At 37.8% G+C, this 20,551-nt stretch overlaps 1 protein-coding gene across 4 annotated transcripts in view; it reads right to left on the reverse strand.

The window, feature by feature from the left end:
• The window catches only part of USP6NL (USP6 N-terminal like), a 127,070-nt gene that overhangs the window by 16,200 nt on the left and 90,319 nt on the right, over positions 1–20,551 (reverse strand). For all 4 annotated transcript variants that reach the window (XM_075520763.1, XM_075520844.1, XM_075520928.1 and 1 more), the window contains 7 exons: positions 18,461–18,568; positions 15,460–15,569; positions 12,666–12,714; positions 10,706–10,826; positions 5,028–5,122; positions 2,308–2,373; positions 2,119–2,218 (listed from right to left, as the gene is read on the reverse strand). In XM_075520763.1, the coding sequence (XP_075376878.1) occupies positions 2,119–2,218; positions 2,308–2,373; positions 5,028–5,122; positions 10,706–10,826; positions 12,666–12,714; positions 15,460–15,569; positions 18,461–18,568 (649 nt within the window). The remainder of the gene's footprint in view (positions 1–2,118; positions 2,219–2,307; positions 2,374–5,027; positions 5,123–10,705; positions 10,827–12,665; positions 12,715–15,459; positions 15,570–18,460; positions 18,569–20,551) is intronic.

Consider the following 20,551-nt stretch of genomic DNA (forward strand, 5'->3'; position numbering starts at 1 on the left):
TCATCCTGAGAAATGCTCAAGTATATTTAGATGCTAACATCCATCCTCAAAAGCTTTTTGGATCCTTTGGAACTTAAGGTGCTAAACCCCTTTGGGGAACCAGGCATAGATGCTTTGGACAATTCTTCTGTTCAAAATCCCAAATTTTACTTTACCCAAAGGCAAGAGATGGAAGAGAAGGCCATCCAGGCAGACTACAGAAATTCTGAATTTTAATTACATTCTTGGACAAACAATGGTATAGAGAGACACATACACTGGCGATTCCTCATTGCTGAGTTGTTTGCTGATAGAGTTTCAGGTATTTAGTGGCGCGCTCTGGATTCTTTGTGCGCTTTTTTGATTAATTTAAATCCTGCAGAGGCTAACAAGCCATTTCCAAACCGTGGAAGTACATTTCTTCCCCATTGTTTAATCAGCAATGCAGCTCACCTCATGTCAACATTTAAATAAGTTTCTTACTGTAATAAATATTTTTCTTTGGCAATCACACTGTATTGGGTCTGGCTGAGATGGAGTTAATTTTCCCAATAGCAGCCCTCACAGTGCTGTGCTTTGTATTGGTAGTTAGAGAAGGTGTTGATGACACACCGGTGTTTTGGCTACTGCTGAGCAGTGCTCCCACACCATCAACGCTGTCACTCCAACATTCCCCCCTGCCTCACCCAGTAGGCTGGGGGTGGGCAAGAGGCTGGGAGGACATAGCCAGGACAGCTGACCCAAACTGACCAAAGGAATATTCCATACTATAGAATCATAGAATGCTTTGGATTGGAAGGGACCTTTACAGGTCATCTAGTCCAACCCTCCTGCAAGAGCAGGAACATCTTTAACTAGATTAGGTTGCTCAGAGCCCCATCCAACCTGACCTTGAATGTTTCCAGGGATAGGGCCTCCACTACCTCTCCAGGCAACCTGTGCCAGTGCCTCACCACCCTCGTTGTAAAAAATTTCTTTCTTAAATCCAGTCTAAATCTGCCTTCCCTTAGTTTAAAACCATTGCTCCTTGTCCTGTCACAACAGGCCTTGCTAAAAAGTCTGTCCCCATCTTTCCCATAGGCCCCTTTTAAGTACTGGAAGGCTGCTATAAGGTCTCCCTCTAGCCTTCTCTTCTCCAGGCTGAACAACCCCAACTCTCTCAGCCTGTCCTCATAGGAGAGGTGCTCCATCGCTCTGGTCTTTTCTGTGGCCCTCCTCTGGACCCACTCCAACTGCTCCTTCTTGTGCTGAGGGCTCCAGAGCTGGACGCAGCACTGCAGGTGGGGTCTCACCAGAGCAGAGTAGAGGGGCAGAATCACCTCTCTCAACGTGCTGGCCACACTTCTTTTGATGCAGCCTAGGATACGGTTGGCCTTCTGGGCTGTGAGCGCACATTGTTGGCTCATGTTGAGCTTTTCGTCCATCAGTACCCCTAAGTCCTTTTCCGCAGGGCTGCTCTCGATCACATCATCCCCCAGCCTGTATTGAAACCGATGATTGCCCCAACCTAGGTGCAGGACCCTGCACCTGGACTTGTTGAACCTCATGAGGTTCACACAGGCCCACTTCTCCAGCTTGTCCAGGTCCCTCTGGATGATATCCCGTCCTTCTGGAGACCATACCATATGATTTCTGCTCAGCAAGAAAAGCTAAGAGAAGCGGGGGGAGGGACGCTGCATTTGTTATTACGACATTTGCCTTCTGGAGCAATCGCTATGCATATTGAAGCCCTACTTCCCAGGAAGTGGCTGGACATTGCCTGCTGATGGGAAGTAGAGAATAAATCTTTTGTTTTCCTTTGCTTCCACACACGGCTTTTGCTTTATTAAAATGTCTTTATCTTGACCCACAAGTTTTTTTCCATCTTATTTTCTCCCCCCCCCCCCATCCTGCTGAGGAGGGGGAGTGATAGAGCGGCTTGGTGGGCACTTGGCGTCCAGCCAAGGTCAACCCACCACACACACACATTAATAAAGCAAAGACTGTGACCTTTTTTGTGCATAAGGAAAGAAAAATACCTGTCAGAAATAGCGTAAGGCAAATGGGAAACTAAGATTTTCACCAAGGTCAAGCTACACAAATAAGAACAAAACCAGCTGAATCTCTGTTTAGCATTCAAATGTTTGAGAGGTTTCTTACTTCTGTGTAGTTTCAGAATTGTGTAAGACATAGCAGTGAGAATCCGCTCTCCTTCAAGTATGTAGATATCCCATATCCTGAGGCTTAATGTAAATGGAGTCTGCAATGACAGAATCAGGCAACACTGTGAAAACAGTCTGTCTCAAGTCACAATTAAAAACAGAAACAGAAAATGAAAAACATACTTACACGATCAAGGAAACACTGGAAAAACCACTTTGTTGTGTAAAAGCTAGTGGACATATCCTGGGAATCCTGTAAAAAACGCAGAAGTTTAAAAATACACACAAAAATCAAGTAATGCCTTGCACTGTCCCTGAAAAAATATTTTCACCTTGAGGCTGATGTACCCGATATTCACCATAAAGAATTAATTTAACTACATGAAACACTGTTACTTCAATCCAACAAATACAATTTTTGTCTTTTGTAGTTTTTCTTCATCAACTTCATCACCTGAAGAAACATGCATTCGGAGATGCAGAGGTATTAACACATCTTAGACCTCCATCTTATTCTTGGGACAGAGGTAGTGGAGGATTAAATCCTCTCTCAAGAAAATATATCAATATTCTGGAGCAATCAAAGTTCAGGCACTGGGTCCATTTAGTCTTTCATTTCTCTATAGCAAGGCTGCCAATTCATGCCAAAGGCTGAAAAGATTTTGTGACAAGAATACCTATCTACCAGAAACCAGCCTAAAACAATCACATTTTTCAAACACAGGACCTCAAAACAGCACTTAGACTGATAAGGAATGAAAACCCTTAATTGAGGGGCCTAATTTCCCCTAGAGCATAGATAGTCTGTCTGGTATGCCACCCCATTCAAAGATGGCTCAAGCTTCTTTGCAGTTTCATGGAGCTCTTCAAAGTTCTTTGCACAAGTTAGAGGAAAAGCCAAAGTAAAAGCTGAAAAGTTAAGAAATTCTGAATTTTAATTTTGGGCTAACATTATATTCTATGCTTGCCACATTCAGCTTTTCCAAAAATTTCAAGTACACAAACACTGAATAAGCAATGGACCAAATCCCTCTGGTTTATCTGCAGGCTTTACCTCCATCTTTCAGCGAGTTAAAATGGGCTATCTTAGCAATACATTCACAGTAAGAAATGAGGAAAATAATTCTTAATATAATTAAAATAATCTTTATGAGATTTTTTAAAAAGCAGACAGAACAAAAAACACCTTTTTTTTTGAGATTTTGCTAACATGTAAGTATGGCCATCAGCCTACTGAAAGATAGATATAATGGACCATGCCTTTCCCTGATAAAAAAACTGATTGCTATTAAATGTAATGCCACTAAACTAATTCACACAAAAATAGAACTAAGTTCTGATTTAAAACAGAAAAGAAAAATATATAATAAACATATAGAGAGAGTGAATGTTTTCTGGATCCCTCTAAACAAGTGGCCAATAACTCCCTCAGAAGAGAGCTATGAAAGCGTTTTACTTGAATTAGCTTTTTCAGTTACTAAAGCAACTTTCTGCACTTTTCTGAAACTTTCTTTTTCAAGTGACCCAAGGCAGGGGGGGGGGAGATGAGGGACGGATGACAGAAAAAAAAAGTTCTTGATTATTAAATGCAGTAATAAGAAGTATATAAGCAATATACAAAATTTAATAATGTGCCAGCCTCAGGTTGTATCACCTCAATCATGTATAATTATTTTTTGGTTTTTAGAAAGTATAAGGGCCTTTCACCTTTTATTGTTAAAACCAGCCAATCTTCTTGGGATTATTCGATATTTTGTTCCTGAAATGTGACAACCTCAAAAATGAGAATAAGACTATATTTCTAAACAAGAATCATCTTGCATGTACTGTAAAAACAAAATCCACAACTTTCATTTCAGAGTCAAGTTAGTTACAGAACTGGTCTGTTTTTTTAAAGATGACAAGATCACATTGCATGACTAATTCTGCCTTGACCTTTTCACAGAAGAGTGGGTTTTTTCCTAACCAGATCTGCCTAATTCCATGTTATGAGCAGGTCTTACAGCATGTTGTTAAAAAAAGACATTACATTCTATTTTATGATACAATAGGCACACATTAGATGCAATTCATCATTGCCAAGGTGCTACTCTGCTCCCAAATTGTCTTTTTTTCTTTTTCTAAGGAGATAAACATACTAAACAGAAAATAGTATAGTTCTGGGAAGGTAATGTTTGTAAGCAGCTATCACTCTTGGAAGATGTTGCTGCAACTGAGCATCTCTTACACTACCTTTTAAGACTTGGAGATGGATTCTGGCAGAACCAATGTGATTGTAAAAGAAAATTCGTGATGACTATTGGAAGGGCATTTTTCTCCCATTAGAAAAATTATTTGTTCCTTAGAATAAATACAGCCAATATTACAAAAAAAAAAAAAAGAGCATATTATTTCCTATTTAAGAGCATCAGAAGAGATAGCACTCAACATTTAGCTTCGTGAAAATACTACTGAGTATGTGCAAATTTTAAAAGGACCATTAACTCCTCTTATAAAGGTTATTTTTTAAACAGATATTAAAACTGGTTGGTTGCAAAGTCACCTCTGTCCAGAGATGAGCCACAAAGTTCTACGTACAATAATCTCTTGATAAAATGTTTTAACATCAGCTTGCTATATAGCAGTTTGCACAAGGCCAGGTAGAAGGACCACATATTTTCCTTAATTCAGAGGTCAGAAGTGAGACAGACACACAATTTAATTACCCTTAGGATCCAGTTTTATCATAACTCTGCCAAGGTGCACCGTATCTTTGTCTATAATGAAAACAACAGCACTTCTGCCTCTTAGACCTTTGCATTTTTTTTCTGAGGTTTGAGGTATTCTTAACCCAGTAGGTTAACCTGAACTGAAACAAGGTAGCAAGATGTAAATTAGTATTGCTTTTATTGTGAAATAATTACTTACCAAATGCTGCTTAAGTCTGGACAAAAATTTTTTCAGTATTTTGTCGTGATGTTCTTGAAACCTCAACAGTTTTGGAAAACCAGGAATAAAAAAACCTAAGAAAAGAAGTTGACTGTGTAACAGGTGTACGTACTATAAAAATGACCTTAAAAAAGGCATTCAATGCTCCGAGAACATTATCCTTTTATAAGACCAGTGGATCTGAACAGATATTCATAGTAATATTATGATGTCCACATACAGATATGCACGTACTCCTGCTTAAATGACTACAGCAAATATCAATACATTCCCTTAGTGACTTATCAGATTAGTAATGGTACATGACAGGAGATACATCAGTCCTATGTTAGTCTACCCACTATAAGATCATGTGGAAACCAAATTTATAATTATTCCTTAAAAAACCAGAACAAAACACCACAACCCACACCAACTAAAACTTTCAAAACCAAAAGACATAAATCAGGATTATGCCCAGCAAATTCATGGTAGAAGGGAAAACAGCATAGGCAGCTACTAGAACTGTCGCACTGAAGAAAAGGCCATAAAAGAAAACAAGAGGGATATTCTACCAAGACAAATATGAATATATACAGACTGTGAGCTCACACAACTGAAACTAAGGGCATATCTGTCACGGGTTTAACCCCAGCCGGCAACTAAGTACCTCACAGCCTCTTGCTCTCCCACCCTGGTGGGATGGGGGAGAGAATTGGAAGGACAACAGTAAGAAAACTCAAGGGTTGAGATAAAGACAGTTTAATAGGTAAAGCAAAAGCCACACACGCAAGCAAAGCAAAACAAGGAATTATTCACTACTTCCCACCAGCAGGCAGGTGTTCAGCCATCTCCAGGAAAGCAGGGCTCCATCACGCATAACGGTGACTTGGGAAGACAAACGCTATCACTCCAAACATCCCGCCCTTCCTTCTTCTTCCCCAGCTTTCTATGCTGGGCATGACGTCATATGGTATGGAATATCCCCTTGGTCAGCTGGGGTCAGCTGTCCCAGCTGTGTCCCCTCCCAACTCCTTGTGCACCCCCAGCCTCCTCGCTGGTGGGGTGGGGTGAGAAGCAGAAAAGGCCTTGACTCTGTGTAAGCACTGCTCAGCAATAACGAATACATCCCTGTATTATCAACACTGTTTCCAGCACAAATCCAAAACAGAGCCCCATCCTAGCTGCTGTGAAGAAAATTAACTCTATCCCAGGCAAAACCAGCACAGTATTAAAAATCTTGAATAGTTTTAGTGATCATACACTGGAAAAGGAAAGCACTAAGATGCCCTTCCAAATGAGTTATCAGCAGAGTTAAAAAAAGGCTCAGAGCAAACATGTAATACTAGGCAAAAAACTTGAAATGTAAAGGAAAGCTAGTACAGCTACACAGCAGGAAAAGAAAACATTCAAAGAAGATCCTTCAAAAAGCTGAAGCTGTGTTCAGATCAGAAAAACAGAGATGATCAAACACTGGCAGTATAAAAATGTGAAAAACAAGCCTCCCCCCAGAAAACAACTTACAAAAGACATTAAAAAAATACTAATAGAGCTATTTTCAAACACCTTGGAAGCAGAAAGCCTGACAGAGAATTTGTAGGTTCAACAGTCTGTGAAGATTTTTAGAAGTGCTTAGAGAAGATAAAGTCAATACTAAAAACAAGTTAAGTTTTTGCACGGAAGACACTGGGGAGGTTCCCAAGTCAGAAGCCTCAACAGCTCTAAAAGAACTCAAAAATTAACTACCTGAAATACTGATTCTATGAAACCTCTTGCTTAAAATACCAGGAGCCTGCAAAGTGGCTGACATGATGTGAGCTTTTCTTAAACTGGTTTTCAGCCCAATATTGGTCCAATATTCAGGCCAATACTCCAAGAGGAAACCAACAGAAACCATAATAGAGAAAGTTGGGGTAAGTGGACGTCCAGATGGATGCAATGCACCAGAGAAGAATCAACATGGTTTTTACAAAGAGAGGTCATGTCTCTTAAATCTACTGGGCTTCCTTGAAGAAATCAGTGAGCATGTAGGCACAGAGAGCAGTGGATTTTGCCTATTTGACTTTCCAAAGGTACTTAATAGGTTCTATCACCAAAGTAGCTTCATCTCTTCAGTCCATCTCCTAAAGCAGCTAATCCAATGAGTTAAAAGATAGTAAAATAAAAAAGACAAAAAGGCTTCACCCATGAAGTTGCATAAGAGTTTGTGCTGGGACCTAAGCTATTTGACATGTGCCATGTGTCCATGCTGTGAACAACCAGTCAAGTCCTAGCTATCCTGAAAGAGTATTGGAAAATTTGGAAAAAGCAAGTCACAGAAATTATCAAAGTATACAACCATTTCTGTGTCAAGAACGGATTAAAAAGCTATGTCTGATCAGCCTGCAGTAAAGAAACAGTTGAGGTGAAATACCACCAAGTGCCAGCGGTGAACAGGTTATGAACATTCACTGTCTTCTCTAAGGCAAAATCCAGACGGCATCATCGAGAAACCATCATGTGGCAGAGCCAAAACAAAAATGGAAGAACACAATCCATAGTCAAACGCAATGAATTATTTAAGGAAGCAAAGTCTACTAGAGATTATTAAAGTAAAAACAAATTTCCATCTCAAGAAGTTCCTCCAGAAATTCTTTCAGCCTCTAATACATTTTCCAGGAGATGTTGATCTTTGGTTGCCTTATTCTCAGACACTTCGCTGAGCATCTGTTGCTGGTCACTATCAAAGACATGACACTGGGTTAAATATGAGCATCTGTTGCTGGTCACTATCAAAGACATGACACTGGGTTAAATAGGTCTGGTACAGCAATTCCATATTCTTAGGACTAAAAAAGGCTACAAAAACACCCCAACAGTTTCTACTTGTAACAGTTTCTACTTGGAAGAAGTATGGACCCACAGAACACATGTCCCTTCAAAAAAAAAAAAAAAAAAGAAAACTCTTTCTAGTTACCAATTACATAATTCAGTGCAGGGTCACTAAGCTGCAAGATTTACCATCTCAGACTCACATAGATTTAGTATTTCATAGACACAAATGCACATTCTATCATACTTAAATTTCAGGTTGCATATTAGGAAATTTTACCAATATAGGCAGGTGTTTCATTTTTTTTCTTAATGTAAACAGTGAATGACTACATCAAAGCTAATTAGCCATCATTAATAACATTCAAAGGGGCTTTTTTCATGCAAAGTTGCTCTTTCAATTTAGATATACCAACACATTGTCTTGAATTTTTAAGACTATAAAAACCCCAATGGAAAGAGCTTTCAAAAACCTAAATCATTTTTCACGCCTAGATACCTGTACTTTATCATTTAGAGACTTCACATCATCCATACAATATGAAACATCAGAGAGGCCAAATTCATCCCTTGATTTCAAGTGGTGTTACGCTAGAAATTAGTCTGGCTATGTATCTGAGAGACACGGTTGCACCCAAAAAGCATTCCAGGTTTCCAGATCATAGGTAGAAGAGAAAAACAGATGAAGAACCTTGTCTGTGGGGAGGAACTTTAAACCATCCTACTCTTGTCAATATGATTCTAATTGAATTACTCAGCCCACCCCTATAATTTCCATAGAGAGATGCTCATTTCAGAGAACCACCTAACAGTCAGTGGCATCAAATGTAATTATAAAAGTTTTCTTTCATGAATTTAGAATTGAAACGATTTAGGCTTTAAAGAGTTGGCAAACAGTGCTCGAAACTATCTCCAAAGAAGAGCACAGAAAAAGTGCAAACAGTTATACGACACTAGTTAAGTCAGTTTTAAAAGTTTCCCTTCTAGAAGCTGCAGTGATATTTACAGTAATGCTACACTGTGGCATAAACTCATTTAAAACATATGTATTCAAAGAACCATAGGAAATCTAGGTTGGAAGGGACTCTGGAGATTATCTGGTCCAACCTGCTGAAAGCAGGACCTTAGATTAGGTTGGTAACATTTAATAAATCATAAATTGGGAACATTTGAGTTACAATTAAGGTTTTGTCAGCATATCTATAAATGCAAACTTCCTTAACAGACTTTGCCAAGACAACTTCAGCGTATGTATGAACCTGTAGCACGATGGTTCGTATGCCCTGTAGAGGAACTCATCAAGCCTTGGGCCACTCAAAGCTCCCTCCTTCCCTCTCTAACGACTTGACAGGCGTGTGCCCTGTAACTGGGGGTGGAAAGGAGAAGGGATGGAATGAAGGAGGGAGAGAGGGAGGTCTGAATGGGGTATTCAGTAACAGTTACGCAGGCAGTGCACTGACTCCCTTATGTACACAAGCCACACATCTGCCCGTGTAAGTCCATCACCGGTTACCAGATGAAACCTCTTGTTCATCACAGCAAGTTCAAATGATGACTACAAAAATCAGCCTGAGAAATTCATGTTAAGAGTTCTCCATTAGCATCACATTCCAAGGTTACGACTCTCTTGTTTTAAAAAAGGTGATATGGACAAAACACTACGACAAAATCTGGAAAAAGTTTTAAAATCCTGTTTGCCAGTCTACAGCATCTTAAAAAGGCAACTACAACTATGTGAAGCTCCCATGTATCAAAACCAGATCAACTGATCTGGTACATAATGACTTGATTTAGACTTACACCCCAAAACACCTCAAATTTTCTGTGACCTTTGAGGAGCTCAGCATTCTACATAGTTTTATTTGCACAGTTGTAGTTGCACAGCTTTTGATTATTGTTAAATCTATAGATCTTTTGTAAGATGATTTTAGTCTGTATTATCATTGTGTAAAGCTCCAAGCAAGTCTTTGACTCTTGAGGAATTCAAAATTTCACTTATGACGTTGTCAGATAGCTTTTTTTTTTTTTTTTAGAAAGGCAATAGCTCTGCAGAACTATAAACAGAAAAACAGCCAACTAGCACTTCATGTTGAGGGCAGAGAACATGCAGGAACACTGAAAAGTCAGGGAAGGAAGCTGACACAGCACAAGGAAGTCCTAAGCCAGGAAAAGGAGCCAGAGCCTGTTGGAAATTTGCTAAAAAGCCCAAATTCTAGACAGTATTTACTTTTTCAGGCTTCCAAGGACTACAGCTTTTCCAAATCACCATGTCATTAACATCTACAAAAGATGCTGGGATTCTTGGAGTAGTTCCATACCAATAGGCATGGAATATGCATAGATCATACTAAATTTGGCATGGAAAGAGAGAACTACCAATTAACATAAAAGTAACAAGACGGTGAGAACAGGAAATGCTGTGCCAGGCAGAGATAAAACAAAGAAATGCGAAGTTAATGCCTAGATACAGTGTCAACTTTTTACTGTGGATTCCTGTCCTGCCAAATAATAGCATAGCCACAATGTTATTTAACACATTCTGTATTAGGTTACCACTAGTATTTTATTGCATATATAGATATCTACATAACCAGCTTTCAACTGGTTACATTCCCTGAGAGATTAAGAGGAAAGGAAACATCTGATTTTCATTAAGAATTATTTGAAAGATATCACATATAAAAACAATTACTTACCATTATGGGTGAGCTTCAGTAAAACATCCAATGGCCCCCCAGGATAAAGCTCACATTATGCCTTATTTTGACTATACAGACAGAACAGCATAGTTCCATTTTCAAATAATTTACAACTTAAATAAGGCAGGTTGAAACCTAATACATACTAAGTGACATGAAACTCCATACCATGCATAGCATGCTTTGGACCAGAGAGAAGTTTCACCAAGGCCCAGAAGGCATCTTCTTCATTCATGTACATAAGGAGTAAAGCTGTGATCTGGCTCATTCCCTGACAGTATCCAACTTCCTGAAAATCAGACCATGAAAATATTAAAATGCTGAAAACAAAAGCCTTATAACCATGAGCTGTTAGTTCTTCCTTGAGCTAGCAGAGGAAAGAGGATGCCTGTCCTGATGGCGTAAGTTCCCTAATTATGACACCAAACACACTTAATATTCAAACATTTAAAATATTGATAGACAGAAGGCATGATGCACAACCCTCCAACTGAGAAGTAAACTGGAAGTCTTGACTGTTCATTAGAACTCTCTACTGATGCACAAAATCCCTGTCAGTACTAATAAATTCAAGTAACTGTATAATCTTATTCTCCAAATAGATATATTTTCCATTTAGTTGTAATTTGGGGTTTTTTGCAGGGACGGTGTCTTGCTTCCTTTTGCTTTACAGTCAGGGCACCATCTGATAAACAGAGGACTTTCCAAGAGTGACCTGTAACTATAAACCTGTTCAAGTTTAGCAGCCCATAGCAAGCAGATGTAATAAACCCAAAGAAAAAAAACCTGTTGTTCCAAAACTGAACTTGAGTATTTCTCTGCGATTAATTTTGACTTTCGTGGCAGGAACCAACTGTCGCTATCATTTAGCTGCTCAGATAATCCCACTGATAAAGTATTTGTAAGGACAATGACTTAATTGTTGAATAAGTTTTTTCAGGTTTACAAGTTCTTAGCAGAACTTTGCTCTAGAGATAAAACGAAAGCATAAGAACTGCTATACGTTAAGAGGAAAAATGCAATGACATAAGTGCAAAATAAAAACCTCACTGCAGTATTGACATCATTACACTTTAAAGGTTGATTTTAAACAATATTTTTCCTGCAACTTGAATAATATTAGTCCAATGTTCTATAGGAAATATATAAAGGTCCTTCCAGAGTTTTATTTCTCAGTGTGTCAAGACTGCTTACAATGAAAAGCTTAAGACAACATAACAAGTAAAAGACAACAAATTCCAGCAATGTAAGTTCTTTTATGGGCCAACAATTGCGAGGAGACAAAAACTGAAACAAGATAGAAAGGTTACATTTCCTAGAACTTTGAAAAACGAAACAAAGTGGCATTTAATTAGAGCAACCGCTTAATTTCACTTTCTTCTTCTTAACTTTACATATTTTTACATTGAATTCTAGGGAGCTGCTGATGGATATAAAATGAAAGTTGTACAAAAATTACCAAAATGGGCACAGTGAATGAGGGGATAATGCATAAAAAAGTTAAATGTGGACATGATAGCATTTCTGTTTCTTCTATTTTATGCATGCAGCCAAAAGACATTACAAAATACCTAAAAAGTTTCTAACTCCTATGATATAGTCTGGAAACCCCACTCTGACAAATCCTCATCCAGAACTGCAGCCAAGACCGAGGGCTTAAATAAAGAAGATACAACCTTTAAAACCATGTTCCATTTTTTTGAACCCTCCAGGTTACGAAACATGCCTGTTTGCTCCAACATGCATCTTTCTGCACTGTGTTTTCCGTCCCATCATCCAAATGAATGGGAGGCATATAACATAATGGGGGGAAATATCAGTAGTATAAAACTCGAGCACAGCACAAATTCATTATTCTTATTAGACACAATACTTGTTTCAGTCGAACAGTATGCACAGTTCAGTCTGTCCAATAAGATACTCATAATCAAGATGCTTTGTTTTATTTTAGCTTCAGCTCAAAACATGTCAACAAACAGGTAATTTATTTCGATGTACTTCCAAAGGTCTCTGAAATGTTTGGGGTTTCTTTTTTTTTGTTTAGGGAGAAAGAAGAGACAGAATTGCAAGTTATTATCTGATGGCACGTTCAGAGAAACCATATTAAGTGTGAAGGTACACAACTTACCGTATTATATATGGAATATGCAGCTAAAACATGGAATAAAGATTGTTGCCTGGAGAAATAAGAGTAGAAAAGGAAAATAATATAATATTGTCTTTTGTAAACACAGAAAAACATAAAAATAATGAACTATGTTTTGGAAACCTGTTTCCCCAATTTAACTTGTCTAGCACTAACAAACAGGACAAACCACACTCTACAATACCATGCGCTTCTGATTTCAAACCAATATTATATTTAGCACTTTTCTGATGTTTTACATGTTGAAAGGTTTAAAAAAATACCTAGAATACTTTGAGAAGGAAACAGTGTCAGATCATCATTTTTACAGATAGGTGAAGTGAAACATAGGTTGGGCTACATTTCAAACACTGATTTATTCTGAATGCCAAACTTTAAACACCCCAGACCTGATTTCTGTGCTTGCCGAATACTAACAGCTGTTACTAATTTCAAACAGAGATGTAGAAGAGTTGAAATACTCAAAGCAGCCACAAAGGTATCTTAATCTTGGCACCCAAATTAAACGCTGCTTTAGTGACTGCTACTGTCAAACTGAGGAAAAACAACATCAACTCTGACTCGCCATGCTATGCTCAGTCCTCCAGAGTGTACTGATCTCCATGTACTTCAGAGTTAGAATTACAAAGAGCTTTGTATAGGTCCTTTGCGTTCCCTAAAAACAGTCTAACTTATGAAGGTAGTAAGAAAAAAAAAAAAAAAACACAACAACAAAAAAACACCAAAAAAAAAAAACCCCAAAAAAACAAACCACAAACCCAAAACCAAACTCTGCTCTTCTCCAGTTGGGATATCAAACTAATGGTGGAGGGCTCTCATAACGAATTTTCAAACTCACACCTACTTTTGTCATTTGTTGGGGAGAGAATTTAGAAATCTGAATGCCTACTTTCATCTACAACTAAAACTGCTAAAATTTAATTGCTGAGTTTTGCGTACTGTCCTTTTTCTGTCCAGTGAAATTCCCTCTGCCTCTCACTAATCAAACGTATAGAAATAGATATTAGCAGGCTCAAAAAAGAAAGCCTAAGTAAAAAGCTGCACATTTTCTATTGGGAAGAGGATGCATACTTGGAGAATTTTGCCAAAATGTCTACATTATGGCATTTTTGTTTGCCCTCTTGCAGAACTGAAGCTTAGCCATTCTTCAGTAACTAAAGTCAAGTGTAACCTGAAGGAGTAGGTATTAAGCTGGAGTCTTATTTTGCAAGGACAAACTAAAAGGTCCCAAATGTACACAGGAACCTTCTATATCTTCAGTGGCCATACGAAACTTAACTTAAGAGCTCAATCTCATTCACAGTAAGATACGTAAAATAATGGTAATTTAGTACTATTTACACTAGATGATACCACTAAAGACCTGTAAAAAAACGAACCTTCAAAGACATACAGTCTACTTAGAAGTCAAACAAGCTATTGATTTATCCAGGGGACTTCATTTCATTGCTATGTGAAATGATTTCTGAATTTTTCATCAAGGCATCACTGGAAATGCATAATATACGTACAGTAATTCCAAGATCTATTCCAAGTGTGAAATTGCTTTATGCAGCCAAAGGCTTTCCTGTGGACTCTGAGGGCATGCTTACAACACAGCTACAGGGACTGGAGTTGGATCTGCTTGTGTTAACCCCAAACTGATGGGTAGCAAGCTTCTGCTAACACCTAAAATGTGTGCATAAAAACCAAGGCCCGGAAGCAACACAGTCATTTTTGCATGGCACTGTGTCAGTACTGCTGAGAGGCGAGGCACATCAGCTCAAGTACAGATAGCACTGCACAAATGTATCTAAACTACAGTGGATGCACAGAATAGCTCTCAGCTTGGGAATTTCTGCTTTGTACTCCCATCCTGTGTTGCAGCCATCAGAAATTCCCCATATTTAGAATTAGTCCACAAAATACCTAGAATGATAATAAAAGAAAATGTTTGTTTTATTATCACATTAAAGTCCACAGCTCTGAGTATTGCTATTTGAAAATAGCAGACTACCGTAGAATCTGCCTTGGAAAGAAAAGGAGATTAAAAACTGAACTAATACAGTCACAGAAGAGAAAAAAATACCCTCTTCATCTCAGCAGGGTGCTGATGCTGCAAGCTAGCAACAATGCTGATGTTTGTATCACCACTTATTTCACTATTAAGCATTTTTAAAGATGACAGCTGCCTAATATTCCTCATCCAATGACAGTAAAAAAAAAAAAAAAAAAAAAACCACAAACAAGAAAAAACATTTTGAAGAAATCCAAAAGCATTAAGGCCTACATTTGTAAATAATTAAATACTCACATCTAAAATACTGCTCTATTTGGTTCTGAATTAGATACTAGAAGAGGAATACAAAATCCAAGGAAGGCTAAAGTCTCTGGGAAGGTAAGTTATTAGAGAGGCAAAAAGTTATTTTGTTTTTCAAAATACACAGTTAAATAAAATGATTGGGTAATAAATCTTAATTAATTTATTAGCTTGGAATTCCGATACTTTTGTATTTACATCATCTGAGACTGTTTTTATTAAATACGAAACAAGATAAGAAACCATTTTGGTTTTCTTTGGAATGCTACTGACCACCTCATAGTGAGGGAAAACTAGCTGGTTGGAAGCGACCATGTGGTTTTGCGGTAGTAATGGTAATGACATCATTGCATACAGACAATCCTGCTTTGAAACTTTGGAGCTTACGTTCAATTTTCTTGCATAGGTCAAAGAGGCTTGAGTCAGATCAGAAGCTAGTTTTAAGACAAACAAAACCAAACCTTTTAATTTACTTACTTAACACCATATCTGTCTCGAAACATGATATGATCTCTATATGTTCGATTTACATCAAGATCAATTTGCCTAATATCTGGCGAAGACCCTCGTGCTTGACACTTCAGTTTCTAGGAAAACAGTAAAGAACGGAAATTAAGTTTAAAATTGTGAGCGCTAAAATAGCAGAAACCTGCCTGACTGTACAAAGTATTTGCCATCTCATGATTTAAAACGCTTAACGTAGAAGAGCAACTCACAACAATTTTAACTTCCAGAATATGCATATACGTACATGAATTCTATAGAGACACATTCACACGGTATAGATGTAAAAAGAATAATCCCATATTACACTTTTTTGTGACACACCATTCACTACCCATCTTTATGGCTATGTTTCAGCATTTTAAATTTCTAATTGCCATTTCTCAGGCACGTCACTGGAGGAAGACAGTAAGTGACTACTCAGGAACAAGAACCTAAGATGCAAGTGCTCCAGACTGGACTTTTAGCAAATGATTTAGTGTGGTTTTCATACTTTTCCTGCCTTTTCATCTTAAGCAGAACTAACAGCTACATAGCTGCCACTTATTATCTAACTATAGATAATGGACATTTCTCTAGTCATTTCCTCTGTCTTTCTGTTCTAATCTAATTTAGTTGTAGAATACCTCTACTTTAGTACTTGCTTTAACATTCTATAATTAAATCCAATTTTGCAATTGAATACTTAGGAAGCCTGCACAGGTTAGATTGCCACCTTATTTTTTGCACTTAGAATAATTTTCTCTTGACATTCATTCATTCATTCCCACTTCTGTCCCTAAAAGTTGAGTTTGCAAGACATTTCTAACTGGATTCAACATGGTATTTTCAAAACATTACATTTGAGTAGGCATTATTAGAGAATACCACAGACAATCAAAAGGCAGAACTCTACAGCTTCTGGTTGCAAGAAAACAAAAAGGCTTAAAGAAAAATAAAGGGATCAAACAGGGAACAATAACATCCATTCGGTCTGTTGCATACAAACAGAAGCTTCAGGAATATCAGGAATTACTTGTAAATCAATGAACCAACTGGTAGCAGCCATTAACTGGCACAACACTAACCACAATCTCAGCTTCATGGACGTTTCAGTATAATTTAAAGTACTAACATCCAGAATGATTTGTCCCCCAGATAGAGAGAAAAGAAGGGAAGAGAAAATTTATAGTTTTAAGGTGGCATGAGGACCCAGAGCCTATGATTTGTTGGAATACAGGAAAAGCAGCACCCTGAGTCCTTGCCATCATGGGAGCCTCTAGCATGAGTGAAAAGAAAGGGTACCCAGAGTTTGAGAAACAGAAAGAACAGAAGATTAAAACTCATAATTGCCCTGCACAGAGAAGTGAAAAAAGGTGTTGTCCTACAGCAAATGCACATATTTTCCTTCTAATTTTAAGGTATGCAATTTCTAAGGGATACTTGCAATGAGGAGTTTTAATATCACTTCAGGAAATGGGAAAAATAGAGAGCTCTAAAATGAGCTTATTGCAAATAAACAAGTTAGGATAATGATGGAAGAAACTCTACTCCTATATCTGAAATACAAACTCTTTTTTGTTTTGCACTGAGCACTAGATGGCATTAATCATCTCCGAAGATGAATTCACCTATTTTTAAATGCTTCTAGTTTTATTCAGTATTCTTTCCCACAACTACATTATTCAGCATGAACTCTGTTTTATCCCTTTTGTATCTGCCACTAGTCTTACTTAAGAAGTTAAGCAAAATATAGTAGTCAGGAAGAGCAGCCTGTCAAACTAAAGAGCAATAAATAATTTAAGAGGAAGATCACAGACACCAAAATTTAGATAACATCAATGTCAACATTGATCTTCTTTCATGACCTTACAAGATTCCTTGTCTACTCATACCCAAAGTCCCAGCTCCCAAAAAAAAAAATGCTATTAGAAAATGCCAAAATCAAAAGAGCCATACATTTTCTTGAAACTCTGGACATTATTTCTTTGAAAGGCAGTGAACATTTAAATTCCTGTGGGGAAAAATTCAAACACTCTACAATACTAAATTGCCTTTCTGTTAGCTAAACTCTTCCTATAATCTTTTAGCAGAGAGAGACAGAGAGAGGAAAAGACAGAATTTTAAAGGATTCGATTCCCCTTCTGCCTAACTTAATAGCCTGCACATGAACCTTACTCTCTACTCTTGGGTCTGAAGTTTAGCTCTGATGGCCATCAGCTGTATTCACACCCACAGAAAAAGTACAGTTAGTAGGGAAAAATTAGGGAAAAACTTAGAGGAATGTAACCACAGTAAATCAGAGGTTGCTTTAACTGCTACTCAGGGTGAGGATGGGGGCTGGGCGGTAGAAGACATAGATATTTTCTTTATATTCTAAGCAGGAGATATGCGTAAGTGGTCAATTTATGCCTGTAGAATTTTGTGGGGTTAACATCCTGTCATCAGGTGCACCTCTGAGAATACAATCAAATAACCAGAGAGTGCTTTGTAAGGGATGTCTAAGCTTCACTTGGAGATGAGATGGCAGAAAGATAGCCAGCTTGTTCTGGCTTTTACAAGATTAAGGCACCCATCCTCTCCAGAATACTGGAACTCCTCTTACTGATAATCAGCTAACAAGGTGCTTCCTTAATAATCATTTCTCAAAGAGATGTAGTTTCAGAGGTTTTTGTCTTCTTACTGGGAAAGGGTTTTTTTCTTATTTTGTTTTGCTTTGCTTTTAGAAAGGCTTTTGCAAGTATTTGAGGATGGGAAAAGAAATGGAAAGAAGATCAAATTAATTACATGAATTAGAGAACCAAAAAATAAGCTGGAAAAGTGCTTTTCAATACATAGCCTTTTTCCTAGCTAAAAAGAAGCAGTAGAGTTCAATGCAATTACTAACCTTTTTTTAAAAAAAAAAAAAAACACTGCATAACAACAAAAGCTTAATAAAGCCTATAGTCTTAGTATCTGAAATTTTTTTAATTACGTGGAAATTCTACAAACTCACATTATAAAAGTCTTTCATTTCTTCTTTCATTTTAGGGACGTCAAGTAGCAAAGACCAGACTTGCCCTCTGAACTGCAGTGGGATTCCTTTATAAATTCTCCTGTGAAACTGTAAAAAGAAAAGAAAATATAAATGCAGTACTATCTACAACACTCTGAACAAAAGGAACAGCGAGACACAACATGCTAAAGAGAAAAATGCAATTATATCAATTGTCCTAGCAAAGGAATGACCTGCTGGGGACAAAGTGTTCCAGGGTCTTTTGAGGGAATGAAAGTGTCCAGTGACACCACCTGGGACCTCTGTTGATGGAATTAGCAGAGGCACAGGGAACAAAATAGACACACCGGCCAAAACATCACTCTGTGCAAGTGATGCTTACAAGCCAGGACTTTAGCATGTAGGAAGGCCTATCAAAATTGCATCACCTCTGCTGAGCAGCACTTATTCTAGAAATACTGGAAAGACTACTCCAAATTTTGTAATTTAGACACACCCCCCCCCCAAAAAAAAAAAAAACAACACCTGATTTTTGAATTCTTGTAAAACTGCAACAGTGTGCTGAAATGTATGTATGCATACCAAACAAGCATGTGAGATCACCAAAAAAAACCAGGATGTGCCGTTTCAAAAGCTAAGAGATTTCAGATCATATTTCTAAACTAATAGGCAGTTTTCTAAATGCATATTAAAACTTTTGCACAAAAACAACATATAAAAGATATTCTAGCTACAGTTTGCAAGAATATAAAACAACCTACCAACACTGCATGCAATTCTTAGCTGTGAAATAGAAAATTAAATTCCCCGTTCCTGACACATTCTGTTCTGACACATAAAGCTTGTATTAGAAATGGGTCAGAAGGGGATAACTCAGTACCTGTGCGTAACTAGAGTCGTTATAGAAACTATTTATCAGTCTTGCCTCTGACATGTCACTGCTCTTGCATTCCCATTCAGTGGTTTGGTTCTTACTGGACTTATTTGAAAACATCAGGAGCTCTGACAACTCTTCCTCAGTTCTCTTCTGATTTGTATCTCCTTATGCTGCAGCATTTAGGAGCACGAAGAGCCTCTAAACAGAAAAAGATGGACTAGCTGTCTAAAGTCTTGGCTTTACACAGCCAGGAGAGACTCAAGATAAGGAAAGCCTCAGAGCAATTGAATCCTAGTAATTCAAAAAAACACAAAAAAAATGTTATCATCTTTCAGGAGACATGTCTAAGAAAAGGAAGAACAGAGAACCCTAACAAAGAAAACGAACCTTTCTGAAGTTCTGTTTTTACCATTATTTTAATGATGGCACAAGGGAGACAATTAGATTTAAAAGAGGACAAAACATACACAACCCCTCCCCAAACAATTTATTCTTTGCATTTAACCTACAATGAAGGTTAGACCTTAACAATGTAGAAAGCTATCACTTCCTTGAAACATTTATAAAAGTTATGTTTGTAACATAAGAAATATTTTAAAAGAAATGTCCTCCTCAAAGACAGGATCCTTTTTTCTTTTTCACATATTTCACGGCTCCAGTTTTGGAAGATTAATGAACCCCTCATTGCAGTATATTTGCAAACCTCCTGCTGTTTGGGATATATCAGATCTTTGAAGGTGTCTTTAATGCCAGCAAGGATTCGTGTTTGGATTTTAGAATGCGTAACTCTTACACAAGTAAGGTTATGACTTCTTTTCCTGTCCCCTTTTCAAATGAAAATTTTAAACTTGTAAAAGATGCAACAGCAATCCTGGAGGCTGTCCACAAAGAAAATGTTGTGCTTTTTAAAGAAACCTTTGCTGCTTTAATTTTATTAAGAATGCTAAAGCAGCAACACTTCTAGTGTGAGCACAGTTATGTCAGTACAGTTTCTTCTCTAACGATAAAGAACAAGGTACAGTGCTACAAAGCACCCTTCTCTATAGAGAAGGGTATATCCAGACTTCAGCTCACACAGAGAATTTCAGTGTGTGTCAACCCAGACACAAGGGTAACTGCTTGCGACAGAGAGGATAATTCAGTCTTTTGAAAGCCAAGCAACACCAATTGCAGTGGTGTCATCCTAAGAAGAGATTAGCCTGTCCACTGGAAAG

This window comes from Mycteria americana, chromosome 1 (genome assembly GCF_035582795.1).
Source record: "Mycteria americana isolate JAX WOST 10 ecotype Jacksonville Zoo and Gardens chromosome 1, USCA_MyAme_1.0, whole genome shotgun sequence".
Classification (NCBI taxonomy): Eukaryota; Metazoa; Chordata; class Aves; order Ciconiiformes; family Ciconiidae; genus Mycteria; species Mycteria americana.